Raw genomic sequence first — 25,571 nt, 5'->3', positions numbered from 1 at the left:
ACGACGACGACGACGACGACGACAACGACAACGACGACAACGACAGACAACGGACAAATTGTGATCAGAAAAGCTCACTTGAGCCTTTGGCTCAGGTGAGCTAACAACCTATTCAAGACATCGATAAATGACCAATTAGCACAATTTCTTTAATTTCTGCATGCTTTTTGAGAATACTTGGATGTTACTTATGTACAAGAAAAATTTATAAGCCTTTGAAGCAATAAACAGAGGATCTTTGACTATAATTTTTTTAAAGTTGATTTTAGAAGTACCATTAATGTGTGCATTTCTTTTGGCATTCTCTATGGCTTCAGGACATAACTCTATCCCAATCACAGAAGATACTCTCTAAAAACACAATAATAAACATTTCTCTCTAAAATAAAATACATGTATACATATTACATTTATTAATCTCTAATTGACATTTATTCTGCAATGATTTAAACACATAATTTAGCACTTATATGCAAATTAAAGTTAACGTCAATATACAGACTGATATAGAAGATCTGCTCTGATTGTGCCAAATTACTTATAATTATGCTTATCAGTTGAAGGAGAGAGAACTTAGTTCTGTAAGCGCATTTCTACATATTAAGTTTATAACATTACCTTGGCCAAGGTCAAACCAATGGTCCCAGTTCCACAGCAGATGTCAAGGACAGTGGTCGTCGTGGTAGCACCACACCACTCGGCTATCTGTTCATACAATACTTCTGCTCCCGCTGTATTCACTATCAAACAGAGCTCAGAGTTTGTTAAATGTCTCACATTATTCATTTCCATACGTATAAAATAATAGTATTTCTAAATTACCTTGGAAGAAAGCATCTGGAGAAATTTCAAAGTTCATATTCAGAAGAGTTTCTTGAATATTCTACAATTGAACAAAGTGTGAGGAAAATATAAACTGAAAACATCATTTAAGAAATAGTGATACCTATGGCATTAGGTACATAGGATCTTTCATCAATTGAGAGCATTAATTAATACAATCAGGGAAAAAAACATAGCATTTCTTGGTATCTTCTTTTTTAGCACTACTGTATATACTCGCCTCTAAGTCGGATTTTTAGGAGTAAAAAACTGAGTGAAAAGTGGGGGTCCGACTTATAGATGAGACATAGTAATATATATATTTCATACAACCACGCCGATATGATCTACAAACAATATAAAGATTTGATGGTGGTTTTTTACCAGTATACATTGGCCAGTGTTTGAATGAAGGGTGAATGTCAGTCATCAATCAACTACAACATGTATTGGGTAGTACAGTTACACCTGATACATCAGAAATCAATGAATTGAGTACTTATTCCCACTCACCGTTTTTCCCAGCACATGTTTGTATGGCTCAGTGGTGTTTCCTGTCATTCTGTGGACAGATATTAATGCAATCAGAGCAGGGAATCAGACCAATCTACTAGGGTATAACATCTTACACAGAATCAATTCTTTAATGTGTATTGTAACAAATCTAACCATATTATTAGGTAAAGATGGTAAAGAATCATGGGTAACATGTATCCAAAAAGTTTTTCAGAAAGGGTGGTCTGAGGCAAATTTTTCGATAATTTTACAATGTTAAATTAATGAATTTTAATTTTCCAAAGGGGGTGGGGGTTGGTTTAGATCCCCCCTTTCTAGATCCGCGATGGGGAACAACAATTACCTGTCTGAGTAAACTCTGAAGTATAGACAAGTAACTCCACTAGACCTCCCCTCCCCCGAGGAAAAGTATTCATGAAGTCTGGTTTTTTCCTTCTCAATTTCTTCCTGCATGAGAGTGAAATTACATTAATCTACATGTACAGTTAAAATAATTCATAATATATGTAATTCATTACTGGTATATCCGATAACTTTATGATACATTTTTAGGATTAATGAATCTGTCTTCAAAGTAAATTAAACATATTTTAACGATCTCCAATCCTCAGCAATGTTCGATAACTCTACATTATTCGGATTTCTTTTATTTGTACCATAAATCTTACTTTTATACAGACAATATTAATAAATAGTATTCTAGTGTTAGAATTACCATCAGTCACACAACTGTATGCTTGGCTTAGGGAATTCCCGGACAACTACTACCCATATACATGTTGGTAAAGAGTTCAAGCCACAGATGCACCAGTACTTTTTATCAAAAAACTAAAAATGGTTATTCCATTATATCCACCACAGTCAAATTTGCAATAACTTTGTAGAATGCATGGATACCATCTAAAAACTCATTTTATTTCATTTCATTAATAAAGTTTGAAAGAGAAATAAAATTTTTATGATGAAAAAAATACTTTGAGGCCGAGGATCGGAGAACCTTACAGCATATTTTCTTCTACAACGTTTTACTGTACTATGTAAGCCATAAACTTTGAATACATGTATAATGTAAAAGTAGATCTACATTACCCCCTAGTGAGGGATCAAGAGACTTACAGAATGAGGGATCAAGAGACTTACAGAGTGAGGGATCAAGAGACTTACAGAGGACAGCTGCTGGGGGTGGAAGTCCCCGATGGCCATGACATCAGAGCGAGTGGTGCGAACGGTCAGCATTCTCCAGTGTCCGGCGTGGGTCTCGGGATTATACGCACCGTAGGGGCCGAGTCTTATAAAGTCCTGAAAACTCTACACAAAGCATTCTGAGATAAATATCACTTTATCAAGGTAATTATTATCTATTTACATTTTCCTCATATTTAATATGAAATGTTATAAAGGCAAAAAGATGACCTTGACTACGGTTTTCATGGTGTCAGGAATATTGGACAGGCAGTGGGGTTCTCCCACAGAGCTGGTGCCATCCTTGTATTGACCAAATCGAAACCCAACAGTGTTATCTTTAAAACAAGCAAAACAGTTACCAGTAACTTCCTGCTAGACCTGTGTGGTAGTTTACAATGCAAAATAAATTACTTCATTTAAAAACATCCTTGTGACATGAATTGATCAATTGATGAAGGTCTACCCACCATTTTTGTCTATATCCTGACCTATGGTGAACTCGCACTTGTTGCGATATCCAGTCTGGACAGGCTGAACAGGAAAAAATACTCTTTAAATCATTGTATTTTCATTGAAGTGAAATTTCTTAACTACAGTTGAAAAAATAATGCGTAGTTTAACTACGTAAATAAATTTAAATTTGCTGAAACATGTACATTCATGTGTATGCATCATCATACTTATCCATGTAATGGGTACATCTAATGTTCAAGAACTGGAAATTAGCTTGTTTTATATAAACCTTATACAAGTATATATGCTTACAGAGGATTTGACTGGCTTGTCTTAATGAATATATACAGGTACTTACCGAGGGTTTGATTGGTTGTAATTCACAACAGTGACCATCATACTTCTTCCTATAAAGAGCCTGACAGGTTAGTACTATTACAAACCAAATCCTCATCACACAAGTAAAGCATGATAATTATGGTCATACAGAGAACTCAACCATACAGAGAACTCTGACAATGATACAGAGAACTCAACGATACAGAGAACTCAAACAACGATACAGAGAACTCAACGATACAGAGAACTCAAAGAATGATACAGAGAACTCAAACGATACAGAGAACTCAAACAGAGAACTCAAACAACGATACAGAGAACTCAAACAACGATACAGAGAACTCAAACAGAGAACTCAAACAACGATACAGAGAACTCAAACGATACAGAGAACTCAAACAACGATACAGAGAATTCAATGATACAGAGAACTCAAAGAATGATACAGAGAACTCAAACAACGATACAGAGAACTCAAACAACGATACAGAGAACTCAACGATACAGAGAACTCTGACAATGATACAGAGAACTCTGACAACGATACAGAGAACTCAAACAACGATACAGAGAACTCAAACGATACAGAGAACTCAAACAACGATACAGAGAACTCAAACAACGATACAGAGAATTCAATGATACAGAGAACTCAAAGAATGATACAGAGAACTCAAACAACGATACAGAGAACTCAACGATACAAAGAACTCTGACAATGATACAGAGAACTCAGACAATGATAAAGAGAACTCAAACAACGATACAGAGAACTCAAACAACGATACAGAGAATTCAATAATACAGAGAACTCAAAGAATGATACAGAGAACTCAAACAACGATACAGAGAACTCAACGATACAAAGAACTCTGACAATGATACAGAGAACTCAAACAACGATACAGAGAACTCAAAGAATGATACAGAGAACTCAAACAACGATACAGAGAACTCAAACAACAATACAGAGAACTCAAACAACGATACAGAGAACTCAAACAACGATACAGAGAACTCAAACAACGATACAGAGAACTTAAACAACGATACAGAGATTTCAAAGAATGATACAGAGAACTCAAACAACGATACAGAGAACTCAAAGAATGATACAGAGAACTCAAACTACGATACAGAGAACTCAAACAGAGAACTCAAACAATGATACAGAGAACTCAAACAACGTTACAGAGAACTCAAAGAATGATACAGAGAACTCTGACAATGATACAGAGAACTCAAACAGAGAACTCAAACAACGATACAGAGAACTCAAACGATACAGAGAACTCAAACAGAGAACTTAAACAACAATACAGAGAACTTAATCGATACAGAGAACTCAAACAGAGAACTCAAACAACGATACAGAGAATTCAAACAACGATACAGAGAACTCAGACAACTTGAATTTGATTGCACACAAAATTTTTCAATGATCTGTTTTTTTTAGTAGTTGAGGAAGACATGAAATTTTTGCTTATACATCTGAATGAATGAATTGTACCATAATCACAACAAATATTTTATATTTTCTGAACATGCTTAGCAGTAATACCTTTGCTCTGTTAACCAATCCCTAAGGCTTGCATTGTTCTTGAAGATCTGATTGGCAAAATTTTTCATAATTTGTCCAATTTCTTCTGATTTTGACTGAAATTTAAATAGCAAACTAAAATGATGGAACCAACACTATCAACCAATCCCTAAGGCTTGCATTGTTCTTGAAGATCTGATTGGCAAAATTTTTCATAATTTGTCCAATTTCTTCTGATTTTGACTGAAATTTAAATAGCAAACTAAAATGATGGAACCAACACTATCAACTAACTATCAACACATTTTCATTTCCACAGAAAAAGAAATCAAGTGAATATGATGTCTTTCCCCTGATCCTATATACAAAGATTTATCACACACCTCAAGCTGCTTGTCGTAAGGCATATTCCATAGTGGACTCACAGCTTTCTTTAACCTTAAATAAAATTACAAGTGTATCTACATGTATATGTATTACTGATTATATTTAAATTTAGTCAAATTTGTTTTAAGCTAAATAGGCTAATTCATTAAGAATTAAACCAGAATAGACAGATAAAAATTAAGATCTGACTCTAATGATAAAGTAGAATCTATTCTCTTGAACATAGCTGATACAAAAACGGTAACATGAAAAGAGTTTACGACCTTAGCTTCTCGACTGAATTTTAAATTTAGCAAGCATCTGGAGAAGAAATTACTTGACTAATTTGCTTGTACTTAGAGTCGTTGTCTTCGATCAATTCTCTGTAAAATAGCGGATTTTTCTTAGAAAATTACTTTACTTTGCCATAACCTAGAGTTCTATTCTCTATTTAATCAATTCTCCAAAATACCTTTATAAAAGCTGAATTTTTGATAGAAAATGATAAACTACTACTCACCGTTCATCTGGAGAGAGGTTCTCTTCTCCTTTCTCACCCACACACGGTTTCTTCACTGAGGGTTCATCATCTACAAAATCATCAATTGGTCTGAATCATTACCCAGTACTGTTGCACTTTCTTTGATGAGGTAAAATACAGATTCTCAGAGCATGCTGTTTGCCAACTACTACTGCAGGATCGATCTTTACATCAAATGCAGAACTATAAATTATTGTCAAAGAAAGCATTTCTGTCGGGAATCTAAATTGCAAAATACAATAGAAGTGTGTTAACTTAGTTTACGACAACAGTCATTGTGCGCAATATGAAAAATGGGTCATTTTTCAATTTCTATTAAAATTAAGTTTAATTTCTGAATGATACTGTCTTCCAACCACTGTAATATTCACAGGTAAAGGGAAATAACTCTCTCACCTCCCTGTCCATCAGCTCTTCTTTTCTTCAGAAGTGGGTCTGCTGTGGCACTGGCTTTCTGTAAGGTTATGATAAATGATACTTGGTCATGCAGTTATAGAAGACCAAAGAAAAATGATGAAAAAGGAAATTGGTGATATACTTTGTATTAACTTACAAATGAGGAAACATTTTCATTTATGAATCTCATAAGTACATTAACTTAATATCAAAGGGGGGGGGGGAGAGAGAGAGAGAGAGAGAGAGAGAGAGAGAGAGGTGTCAACCTTTGCTGTTAATTTCTTGTCGCGCCAAACATGTCCATTGATTTTGGTAATGGCCGACTCCCTTTCCTCTTCATTTCTACCACAGAGAAATACACACGTATTATAAGCAAAAAAAAACCCAAACAAACAAACAGTGTTTTAACTGTCATGGTCATTTGAAAATATGAGAGTCTTGTTGTTTGTTTCTTAACTTTAACAGGAAAGCATTGTGTTTACCTGAAGGTGGCAAAGGCAAATGTTGCTCGGGGTACCGACTTGATTTTAACAGGTTTTAATTCAAGTTTTGCTAGCCTTTTTTTCAGTTCCTTAGAAAGTGAAAAATCACATTAACAAACAAAATTCCCTCAGTTGGTAATTCCAATATGCAAATAATTTCACCCTGGAAAATTGATTGAATTATCATGTGAAATACAAAGCACTAGAAGGGTATACCGGTACCTTAAACCCAAAGCGAGGCAAGTTACAGATTTCTATCTTAAAAATTTCTGATGTGAATTCTTCACGCTTAGTGTAGCTGTATGGATCCTTTCCATTCTCCTCATTCCCTTCCTCTTGGTCCTCTGAGTTTTCATTGGTTGCTTTCTCTGGGCCCTCATTGGCTGCTCCCTCTGAGTCCATTTCATTGGCTGCCTTCTCTGAGTCTTCATTGGCTGTCTCAGTATCCTTCATTTCATCACAGGCTAAATCCACTCCCTGATTCAATCCACTATCTACTTTTTCTTCATTCATCACATCACTCATATTGTCCTTTAAGTCACCAACTTTCTCTGTCGTCTAATTTTCCTGTTACTGAAAATAAGCAGATGTGATAACAAAAAAGCTAAATCTTTCCTCTCCACTTCATAATCATGATAATTAGACAGTGCATTTATAATAAAATTGTCATTCTACTTATCCATCATTAACTTGATCAATATCAACAAAAGGTCAATAGGATTGTTAAGATACATGCGTTTTATCAATACCTCATCAGACAGTCAAGGGTGATACTGAAATTCATCACATTGAAAAATAACTAATTGTTTTAATTTCTGTTAACTATGTTCTGTACACATCTTTATCATTTTTATAAATATGACTTGTTTTCATCACATTTCCAATCCCAAGTTAATTATTCCAACCCATTTACTTCATTAATGAGATATAGTTCACTGTCCTGCCATGGGCCCATGGGAAGAGAAACATCTTGACAAACAATTTAAACCGAAATAAATTAGTGTGCCCCATAAAACAAATGTTATATATGCCAGGTAAGTGTGCCTAGACTTACTAATTTGATACTAATTTGATAAAAAATGATGAAATAAACTTAGTCAAAACTTATTTTCTCAGGTCACTTTATATAAATCCCAGTAGTATAACTGTTTATCATCAATATTCTAATGGTGATGAATTTCATTTATTACTAAAAATCAGTTGTATGATTTGAAATCATCATTTTAAAAAATAATGAAATTCAGTCTTACCCCTATCTGTTAGAGTGGGATTTTTTTTATCACATGTTCACTGCATAGTTTCACACAACAAGACTGCTTGTGCAGAGTTTTACCTTTAACACAAGTTTTCATTCATAATAAAAAAAAGCATAATTTTGAAATTTAAAACCTATTCATGAGAAACATGTTTTCTTCCTTACCATTCCTATGTAATGTCATTTGCATATATTCCTGAAAATCTTGTTCGAAATAATTTTTGTGCAATATTGAAGACCTAAAATAACCAGGTATCAAGTTGAGTCTGGATTTTAATGTTATAAATAAAGTAATTTCCTCCTGAAGACATTTGCTAGTCAGTCTGGTGTTTTGATGACTGGGCAGAACAAAAACTATTTTCTTGAAGCAAAAACCACCAGGAAACTTAAGCGTCGTCTGAAGAATTTAATCTTCCCCTTCAAAAATTAATTAAGCCCCTATGTGACTGATGTCAGGTGACTTTTGAGGGGGAGACAATGTGTAAGTCTATAAAAGATTCTGTACTGCTTAATCAACATCACGTTCACAAGAAATACATGAACACATTGATACTACTATGTCTTGGAATAAATCCAGGAATTACAAACATTATCCGGAATAACAATGAATTGGTAAGTAAACATGAGATTTTCTACATTATCAATATCATGTTGCAACAGCTGAATCAGAAATTTTATTTTACCTTTCTTCTTGAAAATACCAACAAATAAAATAGAAATTCCCAACTGAACCTGTATTTTTCTTTCATAAATCCTTTCCCCTCCTTTGTTGACTTTAAAGAGTAAATAAATGAACACTAAAGCAATTAATAATTATAAATACAATTTAAAAAAAAGATGGACTAAAAACAAATCAATTTAATTTTACTTTATAGTTTATTGTTAATGCAATGATAATAACTGACCAAAACTTTGATGATATTTCTCTAAATCCACAGGTGGCTTTAAAAAAAACAGAAAAATCAAAAAATAGCATATCATTTCCTTAAAGAGGTTTTTTTATTTACAAGTTCAAAACATATGTTTGGAAAACCTATATACAATTAATTAGGATTTAGGAGTTCTTGATTGGCCAAATATTAGTGGGACAATATTCTTTAGTTATAATATACATGTGTATATATATCATATACCTAGTAGTGTATCAGCCCTGATACAATTGTTTTGGACTAGGTGAGACAGCAACTGGAAGCTAGGGCTGTATCGCCCTCGGGGCTGATATTTCTCTGTCTCAGCCCGTCGTCAAGGTGGTGTATTGCCCACAAATTTAAAATCGCTAATTCCCGAATATCTTTGCTTTATATTAAGACTAGTTTGTAAAATAACGATAGAATAACAAATAAATAATACAAAGCATCACCTTACACATCTGAATATTTTTATTTATTGCTGAAAATTGAAAAATAATAATTCAAAAATAGCGCAAAAAAATTGAATATATGTATCTAAGAAAGGGGAGGTAACCTACACAATGGTTGTGTATTCATAATAATAGCACGCTTTATTTAATATATCAACATTTAAATTATGGAGGGTATAGAGAAGGATGGAACGAGACTTAATCTTAGAAAACCAGAGATTAGACTGTAAAAATTAAGTGATTAAAGTAATGGACGCGCTTATGAACGTTCTCAAACAACTTGCTAGGTCTAACAATATGGATTTTTATGAATGGAATCTGACAGGAAACTTACGAAATCCCAGTGAAGGAATTTGAATCATTACGACGTTGCGAAGGATGGAAGTTTCTCTCTAGATAATAGATAGTGCTTTATTTCAGACGATAGACTCTCTTCTACTATATATTTCAAACGACATATAGTTTGTCAACAAAGTCCGACAACTCATACAGTTCTTAACACATATAAAAAAGAATAAAACGAACGAGTTTCGTAAATCCGAAAAAAAATCTATAGCTTCTTCATGATAAATTATATTCCTTATTTGGAATTTGAATTTGAAAAAAAGTCTTTGATTTTAGATATATGATATTAACAACATCACACTGTTGTTTTGATCTCGGCCCTGGTGTCAGCCCGAGCGGTTGGTATCGGCCCAAGCCCGAAGGGCTATATCTATCAGGCTTGGGGTAATGCTAAATGTAATGGTAATGCATTGCAATGCATTACATGTTTTCAAAGTAATGCTAGTAATGTGTAATGCCTTAAATTTAACATTACAAGTAATGGTATTGTAATGCATTATTTTCCAAAATCTAGTGTCATGCAGCCATTACATTGCATTACTTTGCATTACTAATGCTTTATTTATGCATGTTCATTTTTAAAATTGTGACGAATTTAATGACTGGAATTGTATTTGATTAAAAATTAATTCCTGAAATAGAATTAATTTAGTTGCATTATAAAGGCTGATTCTCCAAACGCCTACTGCCCAATTATCATTATTCAATTATACTGGGCAATTATGGGGCCTTCTAAAGGGGCACAGGTAAACTTTACCTGTGTTTCCTTGAATGAAAAATAATATAACAGTTTGTAATTTTTGTTAAATTTTGAATGTCTTTATAATTAAAATTGTTGCATAAATAAAAAGAAAACATTGAATCAATTTTTAATTAATATATTTATTTAATTTATTAGCACTACATATAATTTAAAACAATAAAATAATGTTTTAAAATTGCATAACATTTTATATACAGTTTTCTTTTTATTTTGACACATAGCACTATTTTATAACAAACTCATAAATACATGGTTGTCTAAAACATAAATAACAATTCAAAATGACATTAAGTTTTAAAAAGTATAATTCATACCAGTATATATACAATATTTACACATATACTAGTAAGGGCACGGAGTCTGTCATAATGTCCTTTCTCTTTCACTGTCACTATGTCAATGTCCTAAATAAAGAAGTTCCGAAGCTGAATCTGGGTAGGTCATAAGGTCGATGATCCCGTCTTGGTAACGCTCCTTCAGGGTCTGCAGTCTCCTCTTGATGTTCGCGTACTTCTTTGTTTCTGGATCTGTAGAATTTCTTTGCCTTTCTGGATGTCCTTGAAGATCTTGATGACAGTGTAGATGTTTGGGTGCGCGTGTAGGGCCATCCTCTTCAGCTTCCCGTTCCATGCTTTTAGTTGTTATTGGTCCGTGGTCCATTGGTTCCGAAGTGATTCCAAATAAGTCTGTCACCATTCACCCACTGTTCTGTCACATAGTCTGTAAAGGTCTCTCTAACTTCCGTAAGGTCGGCTTCATCGCGGTCTTCCAGGACCACACGTCTTCGATGCTGTCTAGAGGAACTAGGGGTAGGACGGCTGCTCTTCTTATCAGTTTCTTCACGTTCATTTATTTATTCACAGCTTGGACAAACTTGTTGAAGAAAGTGATTTTTTATCATAATTTTATCTCAGTCATAATTTAGATAATCATCATTTAAAATCTCTGATTTTAATTTATACCTTAAGAAATAATGTTTTATTCTTATTTTGTTAAGATGTAAGTTTAAAAATGAAGAAAGATATTTGATTTTAATTTTTTTTATTTAATGATTATTTTATTTCAGTGAAACATTTAGGTTATTAAAAAAATATCGTATTTTTAATAGAATGTCAGGTACATGCAGCCATTAGCACTATTTATTGCATCTTTTTTTAATTAAAAATAAGACAATGTTGTCTACCGGTGAACGAAAGTATATACAGGTAAAGTCTACCTGTGTCACAAAGTATATACAGGTAAAGTCTACCTGTGTCACAAAGTATATACAGGTAAAGTCTACCTGTGTCACAAAGTATATACAGGTAAAGTCTACCTGTGTCACAAAGTATATACAGGTAAAGTCTACCTGTGTCACAAAGTATATACAGGTAAAGTCTACCTGTGTCACAAAGTATATACAGGTAAAGTCTACCTGTGTCACAAAGTATATACAGGTAAAGTCTACCTGTGTCACAAAGTATATACAGGTAAAGTCTACCTGTGTCACAAAGTATATACAGGTAAAGTCTACCTGTGTCACAAAGTATATACAGGTAAAGTCTACCTGTGTCACAAAGTATATACAGGTAAAGTCTACCTGTGTCACAAAGTATATACAGGTAAAGTCTACCTGTGTCCCCTTAGAGGGCCCCATAATTGCCTTGACCAATTAATATTTTTAATTGAGGAGTAGGCGTTCGGAGAACACACCGTTTGAAATTATTTGAAAATTTAACTCCAATTAGCTGTGCATCCAATTAATTCTTTACTGTGAAGATTGTGTCAACAACACACAATGACCTCAGGATAAACAAAGAATCCAAACAGTCTATTGTTTATAAAAGAAGTGCTAAACATCCAAAATCCCTTTCTCTTGGTTGTGACCCAAAAGAACAGAGGACAGACATGCACCAATGACCACACTGTCCAACTATGATTTCTGGAAGCTTAATTATAACCCATTTGAAAATGACTCTCTCTCTCTCTCTCCCTCTCTCTCTCTCTCTCTCTCTCTCAATATTTGTGGTGTATATTGAGTACATTATTTTTGACCGAGAGAAAATACATATAACATTTACAAGATTCATGTTTTTTTTTTATCATTGCCTGAACACTTATTACATGTAATAATATATTCTAAGATAAAGATTGCCAAACAGTGTCTTTCAGTCCCATAAAACATTTATATATAGCTCAGGAAAGATTTCCAAACCCAACAGGGTGCTGTTAAAAGATGAAATCTTTGAAACTCGGATGATCACAAAGTCCAACAGCAATTTTGTTTACTGTGGAATCATTAGAATTCGTGGTGGCTCAATTTTCGTGGTATTCGTGGGTAACCCTTTCCCACAAACTTAAATCCTCAATTAAGGTAGTCCTATACTCTGCACTAAATGGGCTCAATCATTAAAAGCTTAGCTTTAAATGATAAATATACATTCTAGCAATACATATACAAAAGAAAATATGTATGTTTACATGCTAGTTTGTTTGTTATCACCTCTCAGACGGGTGTATCCCCTTGCGAAAATTATTGACAAATATGGAATTTGCCAGACATCCGTTTTTCCTAAAAATAATTACCAATTTTGGGAAAATTAGAACTGGACATACAAAATAGAGTATTATATTTATTCAAGCCATATCTCATCAATAATTTTACGCAAATTTTTGTAAGTAAGTACGCTTTATGGACCTGATGTATCAAAATAGAATACAAAAAATGCAATGCTAGTATCGCGTTTTGTAATATTTTTACTATTTTATGGGCTCAAACTTAAATTCATGGTGTTTATTCTATAGATTGACATCTTAGAAAAAAGATTTGGTAAAATAAATTATATGTTGACGGATTACTTTTCACGCTATAAGCTCTAAACCAAGTAGACCCTGGCGAAAAAATCCGTAAAAATCACATTTTGCTACAGTTTTCTGCCTAGATCTGTCAACAATGTTAGATATCATTTAAACATGTTTTAGTAAAAGAAAAAGAAAAATTCGGGGAGGGGGGGGGTAAAAACAAAGAAGATATAAGCATACCTGAGATCCTGGTTAATCAGAAACTTCGTTTTTCATTTTACTTTAACAGAATCGAGTTTCTCAACATTAATCATTTCTATCTCTCATAGTATACATTTATTACCGTTCTAATTGCTTATTATTGCCATTGTTTACAACATTGATGTAGAACAAAATCAAAACCGGGTATCAAAAACGCTTTGTAAAAGTCGAACCAATATTGTAAAATCCGTATTATGACGCAGTGCGATACTTGGACTACTTTAAAACAATTTTAGAAAGGGTTATCTTTGTTGCTAAAACAGTAACCGACGCATCCACGAAATTACATCCCCACGAATCAGCAAAAAAAGTCATAATCCACGAAGATTGGCCCCCACGAATTTAAACGATTTCACAGTACTTAAGTCATTAAATTTGAACCTGATAGAGAACATGAACCTGTAGATACGTTGAAGTGTGTTTTATATTATTTTGAAACATTTGCAAAAACTTTTTATTTAGCTCTACATTTTAAAACTTATTATTAACTTTTCACAAAGTAATGGTAATGGTAATGCATTACTTTACTCGTGTAATGGTAATATAATGCATTACTTCAAGAAAACTAAGTAATGGTAATAGTAATTTAATGCCAAATATTCATGAAATAATTGTAATGTAATGAATTACTTTCCAATGTAATTTGCCCCAAGCCTGATATCTATAAATTGAAGTTGTCAACAAGAGTAACTTTTAAATTTTATGTCTTAGTTTTGTTTATTCTTATTTTAATGAAACAAATAAATACTTTTCAATTGTGAATCTTGTACAGCAATCCTATTAATTATGGCCATACTTTTGTAGGAACAAAATTTGTTAACTAAATATCTATACAGAGTTAAATACATAAGACTTAGTATGCATCTTGCATGTTATATTTGTAGAGTCAATAGATCCTGTTCCTGAAATTTTGGAAGAACAGTTTTTATAAGTATGTATGTGTCCATTTTCCTTCATTATTATACCCTAAAACATCACTCTTTGGACTCATTTACTTGTACATGTGTAACAGGTGGTGAAAAGTCAAGTTTTTTTTTTTTTTCTTCCTAGGCTTGAAATTTTGTCATATTGAAATTTTAGCATTTACACTAGGATATGAAATGTTAAAGGTCTTCCATACTAGTACTGAGAGAAACAAATTGCAACCTTTGACGCCTTCTTAAAATTGGAAAAAACATAGGTAATCATAGATTACAAATCTCACAGAGACGAGGCATCACCTTTATGAGGCATCACCTTTATGAGACCACCTTTATCATATCATATGAAAACCATAGTAAATGATCTTGGATATTCATGGATCCTGCAGTATAGTTTCAATTGACACAATATCGTATATCATGTTTAAAAGTTGTTTGATAATCATGTTAATTTAATCATATTCATACAGTATTGTAAGATAAAATGTTTATCAACATATTACTATAAAACATGATATTGCATCCTAAGATATCATACAAATTGTATCATATCATTCATATGATATGATGTAATATAATACTATAATCTATATGATAATATATAAATGATACAATGTGATATTGTAAAAGATATGATATTGTATCATATAATATTATATGGCATTGTATCGTGTTAAACAATATTATCTATTTGGAAGTAACTCAGAATACTTCGTGCATTTTTAACGTTATTATCTGGGTCTGCAGACCCCGTAAACATCACATATTTTAGCCGTGTATCGAAACATAATAACTAAAGGGTGCTTTTCAACCGAGAAATCTTCGAAATGTTTCATACTTTTGAATAAAAATCGTTTGAACCCTGAAGAATTATTTAAATATCGAGTAAATAAGCAAAATGTGAATCGAGGATATCTTGGGACAGAGTATTGGGGGGGGGGGCAGTAAATTATAGAAAGTCCACAGGCAGTAAGTTTGAAAAAATTTCCTAAAGTCTAGAAGTCATCGTTATTTAAATAGAATAAATCGTTAATCATTTTTTAAAATAAATAAAACGTACCTTCCGTAGATTCCAACTCCAAGCCACGAGCAACGAGCAACTTTTCCAATAGGAAACATATACAGCCAAATAATGTGTTGGTCATGTATGATCAAGCCTACATTTCCCGGATATCGTTCATAAAGCCTACTGACATTTCTTTTAATAATAAGATAGATCTAATCCCCTGTACTAAAGGCTTATTATTATCACAGGGGATAATCTTATAATTACAAGAAATAGAGATTGTGTTACATTGATATATTTTATTGTATTGATGAATCATTTTGCATATGGTTGCTTGTAATATGAACCTGGACATCAGTTCTATGCTATTATTTCATTCATTATTTGTTATCATGGTTATAATCATGATATTATTATTTATAATGTATATGCCCCCCTGAGGGCCCTTGATTGGTGAATAAATATAGACATTCATATGAATGTTTAATGTTATATATGTGTTTAAATCAATTATAGACTATAGTTTGTTAATTGATTGCTAAAGTATTTATATGTAGAGGTTCTATTCAACAAAGTAAGGAAATGTTTTAAATAAATACATGTAAAATACATGTATTATACTTCAAATTATATTGTGTAAAATAAGTGTATACGTGTGTGTTTTGTCAGTGACGTATATACTATACGTTATAGTATATGTCTCTGTGCGTAGAGGAGGGCTTGGTCGTCACCATTCGTCAGAAAACAAACCATTCTCAATCCACAAAAACGTGGAGAAATGACCCACTATACATTAAAATATCATTTTTGACAAATTGTAACAATTGAACGTTTTGAAATAAATGATAAAAGTCCGTAAATTCGTGGCCAAACTGACACATGTAGTATTTTAACTACCTATTTTGTTGTGTTTGAAATGGCTCAGTGGTTAGCGCACCTGATGTAAGCTAAGTTTATATAATTAGGGGCTTTATGATGTTGCTTCGATACCAACAAAATATAAGGCAATATTTTTTTCTTATCGTTTGTTAAAAGTATTAAAATGAATTATGCTTTTGCAAACTTGTATTATGAGATATTTAAATAGATTTAATTGAAATAATAAATAAATTCAGAGTTGTACTTCACGACTAAATCGAATGAACATTTGCGCTATCTCTTCTCTCCATCTTCTTATACAAACATAGGTAATAAGGAATCATTCTTTGAATATTATGGGGTGATCAAATAAGGCCGGGCGTGATCAAACTTATTAAATGCTTTATTGGGTTTGCCAACGCCCCGACCAAAATTATCCTTTAATATTATATTGTCATGCTGACAAAATTAGTCGCTTAACTTGCAACAAGAGGCCTAGGTGTCACATCGTTCACCTGAGCAACTGAACAGGAAATCGTTAGGCCGACTTGAGAGTATTAGCCTAATGGAGTATATATTGTTTAGAAACGTTTTTATTTTTTTCCTACACATATTGTAAAGTTAAACATTTATCTCCTTTTTTGTTTCAATTTTGAGAATGAGATTTTACAAAGTTTTTCTCTATATTTATTCATATGTAAAAATTCTAACACCCCCACTTTGGCCCCACCATACCCCCAGGGATCATGATTTGAACAAAATTGAATATCTACTACATGAGGATGCATTAATTTTTAAAGATTTTTTCTCTTTATACTCCCATGTAAAAATTTGACCCTGATTGTGGACCTACTCTACATAAGCTGAACAAACTTGAATCTACATTACACATTACCTGAGTATTTGAATCTGCAGCCAAATGGTTTTAAAGAATAAGATTTTTCAAAGATTTTTCTTTATATTCTTATGTAACAATTCGACCCCCATTGTAGCCCCACCCTACCCTTGGGGATCATGATTTGAATAAACTTGAATATACAGTACCTATCGATGCCTCCAACCAAGTTTCAGCTATTCTTGCCAAATGGTTTTTGAGAAGATTTTTGAAAAATGCTAACAAGTTTTCAATATTTCAAACGATCTCCCCTTTTAAGAGGGCAAGTCCCTTCATTTGAACAAACTTGAATCCTCTTCATTCAATAACGATTTGTGCTTTGGTCCAGTACACGTGGTTTGGAGAAGAAGATGAAAATATGAAATGTTTACAACAACGACGCTGACGCCTTCGGCTCAGGTGAGCTAAAACAGATTTTTAAACATTATCCCTTTGTTTCTTTATTGAACGTTGAGCCCCTCTTGAGGCCCAAGTCTTAGTTCGGGGGTCACGGTTAAGTTAGAATCTACACAATCTAAGGATGCTTGCGTAGTAATATAACAAATTGTTTCATAAGAGTTCTTGAAAAGAAAATTTTTAAACATGTTCGATATATATTTCTATGTTAAACATTGAAACCCCTCATGGGTGTCACAGTTTTAACGATTTTAATTGCATAGTTATATCACAAATTGTAGCATTATAGTGGTAGCTCCTTAAAAGAAGATTTTAAAATGATCCTAATATGTTTCCATATTGAACTTTGAACCCATCTTGAGGCTCTTGCATTAGTCCTGGGGTTACAATTTTAACAATTTAGAATCTACATTATCTGAAAATGTTTGCATATTATTATCAGAAATTGTCGTATTGTAGAAAAGATTTATAAACATTTTCACTATAAATTTCTGAACACCTTTAATGGCCTCAATTTTGGTCCGGGGTTCACGGTTTGCATAAGTTATGAGCTACACTATCTGAAGAGACCTGCATCGTATTCTCATGTGCACAAATTGTACCATTGTAGTTCTTGTGGAGAAGATTTATTTTAAAGAGGTTCACTCCTTAGGTTTTTGGTAGCTTTATTGGGTCACCTCTAGTCGGAAAATTCTTCATTACATATTAATTCTAGTACTATATTTTTTTTTTACAATGCAAAATAAACTTCATCGAATAAAATTATTTTAAAAAGAAATACATTTTTTCAGAGTTTAGTAAGGGACTATATTTAGTGGCGGAGGGTTTTCAAGAAGGAAATGAACAATTTTCACAACTCACAAGTTTTAGAGTGCTGTTACTTTAACTTCCTAATTTTCAGCGCGGACCGAACTTCTAGATAGTTTGTGTATTACGATATATTCATGATGTTCTAAAAAACATATTTAAGCAATATTTTGAGATTTCTTTCGATATATTTTAGCATATTTCGCTTATATTTCATAGAAATTTAGAAAAAAAATTAACTCCAATTTTGGTCTAAAATTAGCTTATTTCATGCTATATCTCAATTTTTTGAGATGTGACCCCAACTTTTTTTTTTTTACTTTTGCATGAGACATAAAATGTATGAATATTGTATGCAAAGTTTTGTAAAGATGACATTACTATGATTTTTTTTTAATTTGCGTTATAGTTTGACTAATCCTACATTTTGTAACATCTGTTGTTGTGTTCATTATGTACTGGTTTTTGAAGCAACCAGTAAAGCAAGAATTTTTAAACTTTGACTTAGATTTTACTTTTATAGACACTACACGTGTTCAACTTCATACTGTATTAAAATCATAACTTAATGATCGTTCAAACTATAAATATTTTTTTGATTTCTTCAAGTTATCAATTTCCATGTCATATTTTTGAGCAAAAATTTCATGAAAATTATATTTTCTGTTTGGGGCCCTATATTTCCAAAAAATGGCATGTGACATGTGTCACAAATAAAATAAATGAACATTTTAGGTCCCCATCTTTATATCCAAAAGGTTTTCGGATGATTGACAATACTATTATTGCAGGTGACAACCTCTTTAAAACAATTTCCCTATATATTTCAATGTTAAACTTTGAATTCCTCTTGGAGCCCCGATAATGGTCCAGGGGTCAAGATTTTACCGATTTAGAATCAAAACAATAAATACAAGCTTTTTTGTAAATATTAGCATTTCTGGTGCAGTGGTTCTTGAGAAGAAGAACTTGTTAAGACACTCACTTTATATCCATTATTTAGTGATTATCTCCCTTTTAAAAAAGGGTTTTGCCCTTTATTTATACCATTTAAAATGCAATATGAATTCTCTGAAATAAGTTTGATTAAATGTGGTCTAGTGGTTTTAGAGAAGAAAAAAAATGTAAAAAAAAAATACAGAAGACGGGCGGAAGGACAAACGGACGGACAGACAACGGAAAAGTTTAGAAAAGTTCACTTGAACCTTCGATTCAGGCAAGCTAAAAACTGAGGAAATCGCACTTCTAACGAGACTCAGATAAAGACCAGTATCTTATAATCTGCTTTTCCCCTTTTGATAATAGACACAATGTCCGAAGAGAAAATAATTCTTTAAAAAACTAGGTCGGTTTTACCAATGCATTTTTTGAGGAAAGAATTATCTTTAACGGAGTTCAATACTTATATACTTATACGGACAATACAATGAAAAAGCTGATTTTCAGCCGTGTATTACGGGTAGTTGTCTCCGGGAGCCCATCATTGCAAAGGTAAGAGAGAGAGAGAGAGAGAGAGAGAGAGAGAGAGAGAGAGAGAGAGAGAGAGAGAGAGAGAGAGAGAGAGCAATATCTACTTTAATTAAAGGGACTTGTACACGATTTGACATAAAATTTTCAAATTTTATTTTTCCATTTCCAATGTTTATAATGATAAATATAGAAGTTTATAATGCTATGTCAAATTTTGAAAGTCAAATATCAAGTTATAAGCAAGATACAGAGTTCATAATTCTTTGTTTTGTAAACAAAGCTCAAATATTGTCATTTTTACATATGTGTTGTATTGGTGTAAGTTTCAATCAAATGTATCTTTCTATTGTTGATAATAGTATTTATGAAGATAGTGAACTAGTTTAAATTGTTTTTTGCATGTCATTTTGTCTAAGAAATGGTAATTCTCTACCTTACATTTTTTGTAAACAACTATAAGACTCGAGCTTTGTTTACATAACAACCAATTCTTACCTCTGTATCTCGCTTGTAACTTGACTTTAACAGTCAATATTTTGGTCAATCATTTAAAATGCACCAGTTAACCATTTTATACATAAAAAAAAAAAATAAAATGTTTGATCTTAAATCGTGTTCAAGTCCCTTTAAGATGAAGATGAAGATTGAAAACAGTTTGGTGTTTTTTATAATGTTTTTGTCCAAAAGCAAAATACACTTTCCGATAAAATAAGAAACCATTTATTGGTGCATAGATGATTTTGTCCTCTTTATTTCTTTGACAATATGTCAATACAGAAATTAGAATGTTTGCATTACTTACATTATGCTATTGCTGTAAGTAAACATTGCAGAGCATGAACTTCCATTTCAAACTTTATTAAAAGTAAACTGGATACCTTTATTTAACAATCTGATGAATATTTTCTAAGTAGAGGTCGAATACATACAGTTCATGTTTTCTGACAGAATGGAGACACAGCAAAAATTTTCCAGGTTGGAAATTTTACATTTACTGCTACCCGGTAAATTGTATATTTACAAAAAGACATATCTTCATAAATGTACGATTATACATTTATCTTCTATATGTTTGTCTTGTCGATATATAATGTTTTCTAAAATAACTGATGAAAAATATTAATCGGGACAACTAAGGCATTTATAAAAGGTTTTCAAACAATGCTTCATAGTGCAAAAAAGATCATTAGACATAAAATTATGTGACCTGCATTTATTTAAAAGAAAAAAAAATTAAAAGGGGAGAGGGTATTTTCCAAAATTATACACGTTACGACTGTACCTGTACAGCTCTCCAAAAACATTGCCTGACTAAAAAAAAATTTTTCATTGACAACATTTATCAATTATTTTGTAAGAAATAAATCTGAATATTCGTAGCTAAGATGGCATAAATTCATAAACAGAACGTGCAGATTTAAGAAGAGATTGTCCAATGTCCTTTTCCTCTGCTCTGTATATGGCTGCAGGAGATGAGAACTTCTGTCCCCAGTCACATGGGAAATCATATAGTAGTCGCGTGCCATAAATGAGTTCGCAAAATGGCCGCCGTAACATTCGCTAAACGAAGAAAATTCCAAAATTACTTCACTCCAAAGGATATAATACAAAGCATCATATATGTCTGCTAAGTCATTTTTATTTTGTTGTTAGAAATATTTGGTCCAAAAAATGTAAGTGATGACGAGAGCTTAGTAAATTTCAACATGTATATTTCCACTTGAAATTAACAAATTATGTCGATTGTTAATTTCCACTTGAAATTAACAAATTATGTCGATGTACATGTAATTAGTCTTTAGTTGAATATAACCAACTTCAAATCTGAGAACTAACGGCTAACCTAGCGGTCCGTTCAACAGACCTAGATATCTACGACCTAGCGGCTAGGCTAGCTGCTACGATCTTGAACGCAGCCCTGTATATCATATTAGATCTTATAGAATGGTTCTACTTGCAGCTATTAAATTATTTATTATTTATTATTTCAAATTATATCAGGAAATTACTGACCTGTAAGCTTGAAAGCAGAAAAAAACCCAGTTTTTAAAATTTTATTTGAATTATATGTGTTATATTAGGATGGACTTTCTGACATTTCCAAGCAAAGAAAACAGGAAAGTTTGTTTATTTTTTTTTTTCAAATAAAGCCGCATGTGTACACATGTTGTGATCCGGAATGTCTCATTACTGGATAGCTCTCTCTCGCGATCCCATTTTGGACTCGTCCCCTATATAGATGTGTAAAAATTATAAATGTGACAATATGGCACGAAGCCCTGTTTCAAAGGATAAAATCGTCGATGCTTTGAATGAACTCCTCCGTGGATCCATGGGGAGGGGGGTCATGAATGAAAATCGCCCAATTGATCGAAAAATCGGGGCTTGTGTCATGTAGCAAATTTTGAATTTACTGGATGGGTGAAAATACAAAATTTACAGCATGATGTAAAGAATTGAGTGTATGCGTGTAAAATGCCTATACACGGGCGGAAAAGTATATTTAAAAATTAAAATATCAATTTATATGGTATTTGTTTTTGAAAATATTCAAAACAATATATATTTAACATATTATCGATTTTGATCTTTAAATATGCCCTATACGTGGATGCGTTGACTCAAACAGGCGTATTTTTTTTTTTTTAGAACTTCAAGGCTTTTTCTTTATAAAGTGGGTCTGTGCTTTTTCGCAGGGAAAAACATTGGTGAGTGGGTGGGGGCAGTCGTTGGAGTGTCCCGTCCATAAGAAAAGAAACGATTGGATTCATCATCTTGATCCGGGAATGCTCACATGACAGATCTTAACATATAACGGGATTTTCAGCATTTTCGAAAAATCGTGCCACACCAATTCACAATTTTTGACTTTTTAATCATTTCTTTTTTTTTAAATTGAAGTATACTTATACGCTGTAATACAATGGATATGAAAATTAATTCTTATACCGTCTTATGGCATCCTTAAAGTTTTTCTACAACTTCTACTGATTAAATAATGATATACTGTACAAAATGCTAGTAAATCCAGACACCGCTCGCTAATAAAATTATGTCACTATCACATTGTTATTTGTAATAACAAATTCAATAAAATTAACTTTTTAAAAATCATTTCTCATTACCTGAAAAGAAGAAGGTGAATGTGATAAGAATTATTAACAGCTTGTATGAAAATTATTGCGGGTTATCAAATTACTTTAAAAATTATCTGAAAGGTACAGGAGCTAACTAAAAGTAATTCATTATTTCCATTCGTATGTTTCAGCGACGTAAACTCATAAAAAATAAACCCGTGACCTTACAAATGTATGCACTTTCAGATCGCTCTCTCATTCATAAACCCTTCATGGGTTACCGATTGTGACCCCTCTGTGACAGGATGTATGTACGTAATACCATTAAGACTTTATGAGGCTGGCGTACCTTATCAAAGCTAGCGGAACCCTTCGTGAATTAAAAAAAAAAAATATTCTTAAGTTCTTAAATGTATCACTCACCGTCATACATTTTTAACTCCAATTGTTTGACATATCAACATTTTTATTATATAATTTGGTGAGTCAGATATTTCTGCGTGTAACTATATACATATTCAGACAATTCCCTGCTTGCCACGGTACTCAGCCTGTTCCCCCTTTGGGCCTCAACAAAGGACTCGGAGAGTCAGGGTGTGAGATACAGTCAAAGTACGTGAAGAGAGGCATGTGCAAGCATAGTGCAGCTCAATATCTAATTGGCTACGCAATATTTGTTGCATAATCCACAAAGCAACATAATGCAGTTGTTGCACAAAATATAAGGTAGGACGAGGAATTCTATCACCCGGACCAACCAATAGCTATAGTGTCACCTCTAAGTACACAAAATAAACAATCCCAGAATTATTTCGTCAATATCGTGAACTTCCTCGATCTTTAAATGACTGGTCTCCTCGGTGATTTCCGAAATCAGACAGCTAAAAACAGATTACGTATACGTAAAATCCAAGAGAGAGAGAGAGAGAGAGAGAGAAGAGAGAAGAGAGAGAGAGAGATTTATTTTGCAAACGTTTCGATATGCATGACATGTTCACCTCTGATTAATTTTACCAGCGTGTATACCCATGTAAACCTAATGACGACAGAGCATTCCTGTCGACAGAAAAACCCCTTTTTCTAAAAATATCACTCACACCTTCATGCATTTATATGTACTTCATTGACTACATCAATTTTAAATTTTACAATAAAAAAAAAAAATAAAAGTTCAAATATCAATGCTCTTTTAATGGTTCGTTGTCTATGTGCGTTAGAAGGACACGTTTTCTCCACTTTTTTGAGATACCAATGATTGCCTAACGTTAATGCAATCACTCTATTTTTTTTTCGTTTACAAATTCAGGTGCAAACCGATAGGTACTATTTTTACGTTTTAATATTTGATACACTTATGAAATCTGCACGAGTAAGTAATTAATGTTTCATGAACTTTTATCATTACTGAACGATAAGCTTGTGCGTAAAATGAAATTGAATGAAATAACTTCATACTTATTGATCCTTTTTTTGTGTACTGATACATCCGGATTTACTTCAGATTTGGAAAAATAGCGGAAATGCCCAAAACCGGCGTGATCACTATATATAGAAGACTTGCAAAGAGTTTCTGCATTAAGAAAGGTACTAAGATAATCAACAAACAATGAATGCCCCTGTCTGGCTGACTCTCGTCCTTGCCTTACTGACTAGATGCTGCCTCCCCCACCCCGTCTCCAGGTGTCGCGGCTGCCACATATTTGACCCCCCGTTCCGGGGCTTGGATTACTCGGATTACGACGATTCGGAGCGTCTGGACACCCAGTCGATCTGTCCCTGGTCCACCATCATGGTAGAGGACAACGACAGGGTCCCGCGTCAGCTACCCTCCACCACCTGCACCAAGTCCTCAGTGGTGTTCCAGCTGAACGGCACGCCTGTGGAGTACGCGTGTGAACTCGTGGAGGTGACGGTGTCCGTGCTCAAGTACCACCCCTCCGGCTACTGGGAGAGGAGCGATGAACTGGTCCCCGTGGCCTGTACCGCCGTCCAGAGACCCAGCTAACGAGAGCACCTGTCTAGGTATAATCTACTCAATAGTTCCAAGGTTGTGGATTTACTATTTATATGACAAGTTTGTCGTCAAGACATTCCGACGTTTGACCTGACTTGATATTAAGGGATTTGTGCAATTTACAATGGAGCGATTATTTTCACACGTGGCATTGATCTGTCTCGGCGTTGGACATTCGTATTATTATTTTATTTTGCTATTTATTAAGTTCGTAAGAATGATTTTAATTTTGCGTTTTTTAAAGTGTGATATGGTGAAATAATGGTGAATTAATGTGTTGTCTTTTATCAGTATGTATCAAATCGATATATAAATGCCGGTTTTTTTTTGTCGTCCCAAGAGTATTATGAACAATTGTACCGAGTAATGTGGCCTTTATGTATATGAAATGAACATTGTTAATTATCTGGGCAATCTTCTAATAACGTCTATACATGTATCCTTGTGGATCATTTCATGTTATATTGACCATCGATTCCTTTATTACGAATTCATCCTTCTATTGTGCTTTTAACCCTGTCGTTTTATTTGATAACTTTATTTTGTTATGGGCATTTAAGAACTTATCTAGTTATATTTTTAAAACTTTTGCTTGAATTTTTACATTCTATGGTTGTGTTATATATTAAAATCTTTTGTATATGTATATTTTCATTTATTACTTAAGTTATTCTGAAGGCTACATGTATTATGCCTCATAAAACTGATAAATTATTTACCATT

General features: G+C 33.1%; 2 protein-coding genes across 4 annotated transcripts in view; one reads left to right on the top strand and one right to left on the bottom strand.

Moving 5' to 3' along the window:
- The window catches only part of LOC105342240 (tRNA (uracil-5-)-methyltransferase homolog A), a 19,175-nt gene extending 3,678 nt beyond the window's left edge, over positions 1 to 15,497 (bottom strand). Inside the window, exons 1-17 of one of the 2 annotated variants that reach the window (XM_066080569.1) lie at positions 15,386 to 15,497; positions 6,863 to 7,213; positions 6,641 to 6,729; positions 6,425 to 6,500; positions 6,159 to 6,216; positions 5,742 to 5,811; positions 5,239 to 5,293; positions 4,877 to 4,971; positions 3,335 to 3,383; positions 2,991 to 3,054; positions 2,752 to 2,858; positions 2,503 to 2,646; positions 1,682 to 1,785; positions 1,336 to 1,384; positions 823 to 883; positions 619 to 740; positions 276 to 351 (exon numbers count right to left, since the gene is read on the bottom strand). In XM_066080569.1, the coding sequence (XP_065936641.1) occupies positions 276 to 351; positions 619 to 740; positions 823 to 883; positions 1,336 to 1,384; positions 1,682 to 1,785; positions 2,503 to 2,646; positions 2,752 to 2,858; positions 2,991 to 3,054; positions 3,335 to 3,383; positions 4,877 to 4,971; positions 5,239 to 5,293; positions 5,742 to 5,811; positions 6,159 to 6,216; positions 6,425 to 6,500; positions 6,641 to 6,729; positions 6,863 to 7,165 (1,522 nt within the window). In that variant the 5' untranslated portion in view covers positions 7,166 to 7,213; positions 15,386 to 15,497. Of the gene's footprint in view, positions 1 to 275; positions 352 to 618; positions 741 to 822; positions 884 to 1,335; positions 1,385 to 1,681; positions 1,786 to 2,502; positions 2,647 to 2,751; positions 2,859 to 2,990; positions 3,055 to 3,334; positions 3,384 to 4,876; positions 4,972 to 5,238; positions 5,294 to 5,741; positions 5,812 to 6,158; positions 6,217 to 6,424; positions 6,501 to 6,640; positions 6,730 to 6,862; positions 7,214 to 9,028; positions 9,050 to 15,385 lie in introns of those variants that run through there. The other variant, XM_066080570.1, reaches the window with a different exon arrangement.
- LOC105342241 (hypothetical protein) lies at positions 8,403 to 25,571 on the top strand. 2 transcript variants are annotated; one of them, XM_011449118.4, is made up of 2 exons: positions 8,403 to 8,507; positions 24,336 to 25,567. In XM_011449118.4, exon 2 carries the CDS (start codon positions 24,441 to 24,443, stop codon positions 24,837 to 24,839), a length of 399 nt encoding a protein of 132 aa, XP_011447420.3. In that variant the 5' UTR covers positions 8,403 to 8,507; positions 24,336 to 24,440; the 3' UTR covers positions 24,840 to 25,567.

This window comes from Magallana gigas, chromosome 3 (genome assembly GCF_963853765.1).
Source record: "Magallana gigas chromosome 3, xbMagGiga1.1, whole genome shotgun sequence".
Taxonomy (NCBI): Eukaryota; Metazoa; Mollusca; class Bivalvia; order Ostreida; family Ostreidae; genus Magallana; species Magallana gigas.
This window is presented reverse-complemented; position numbering and strand designations above follow the sequence as displayed.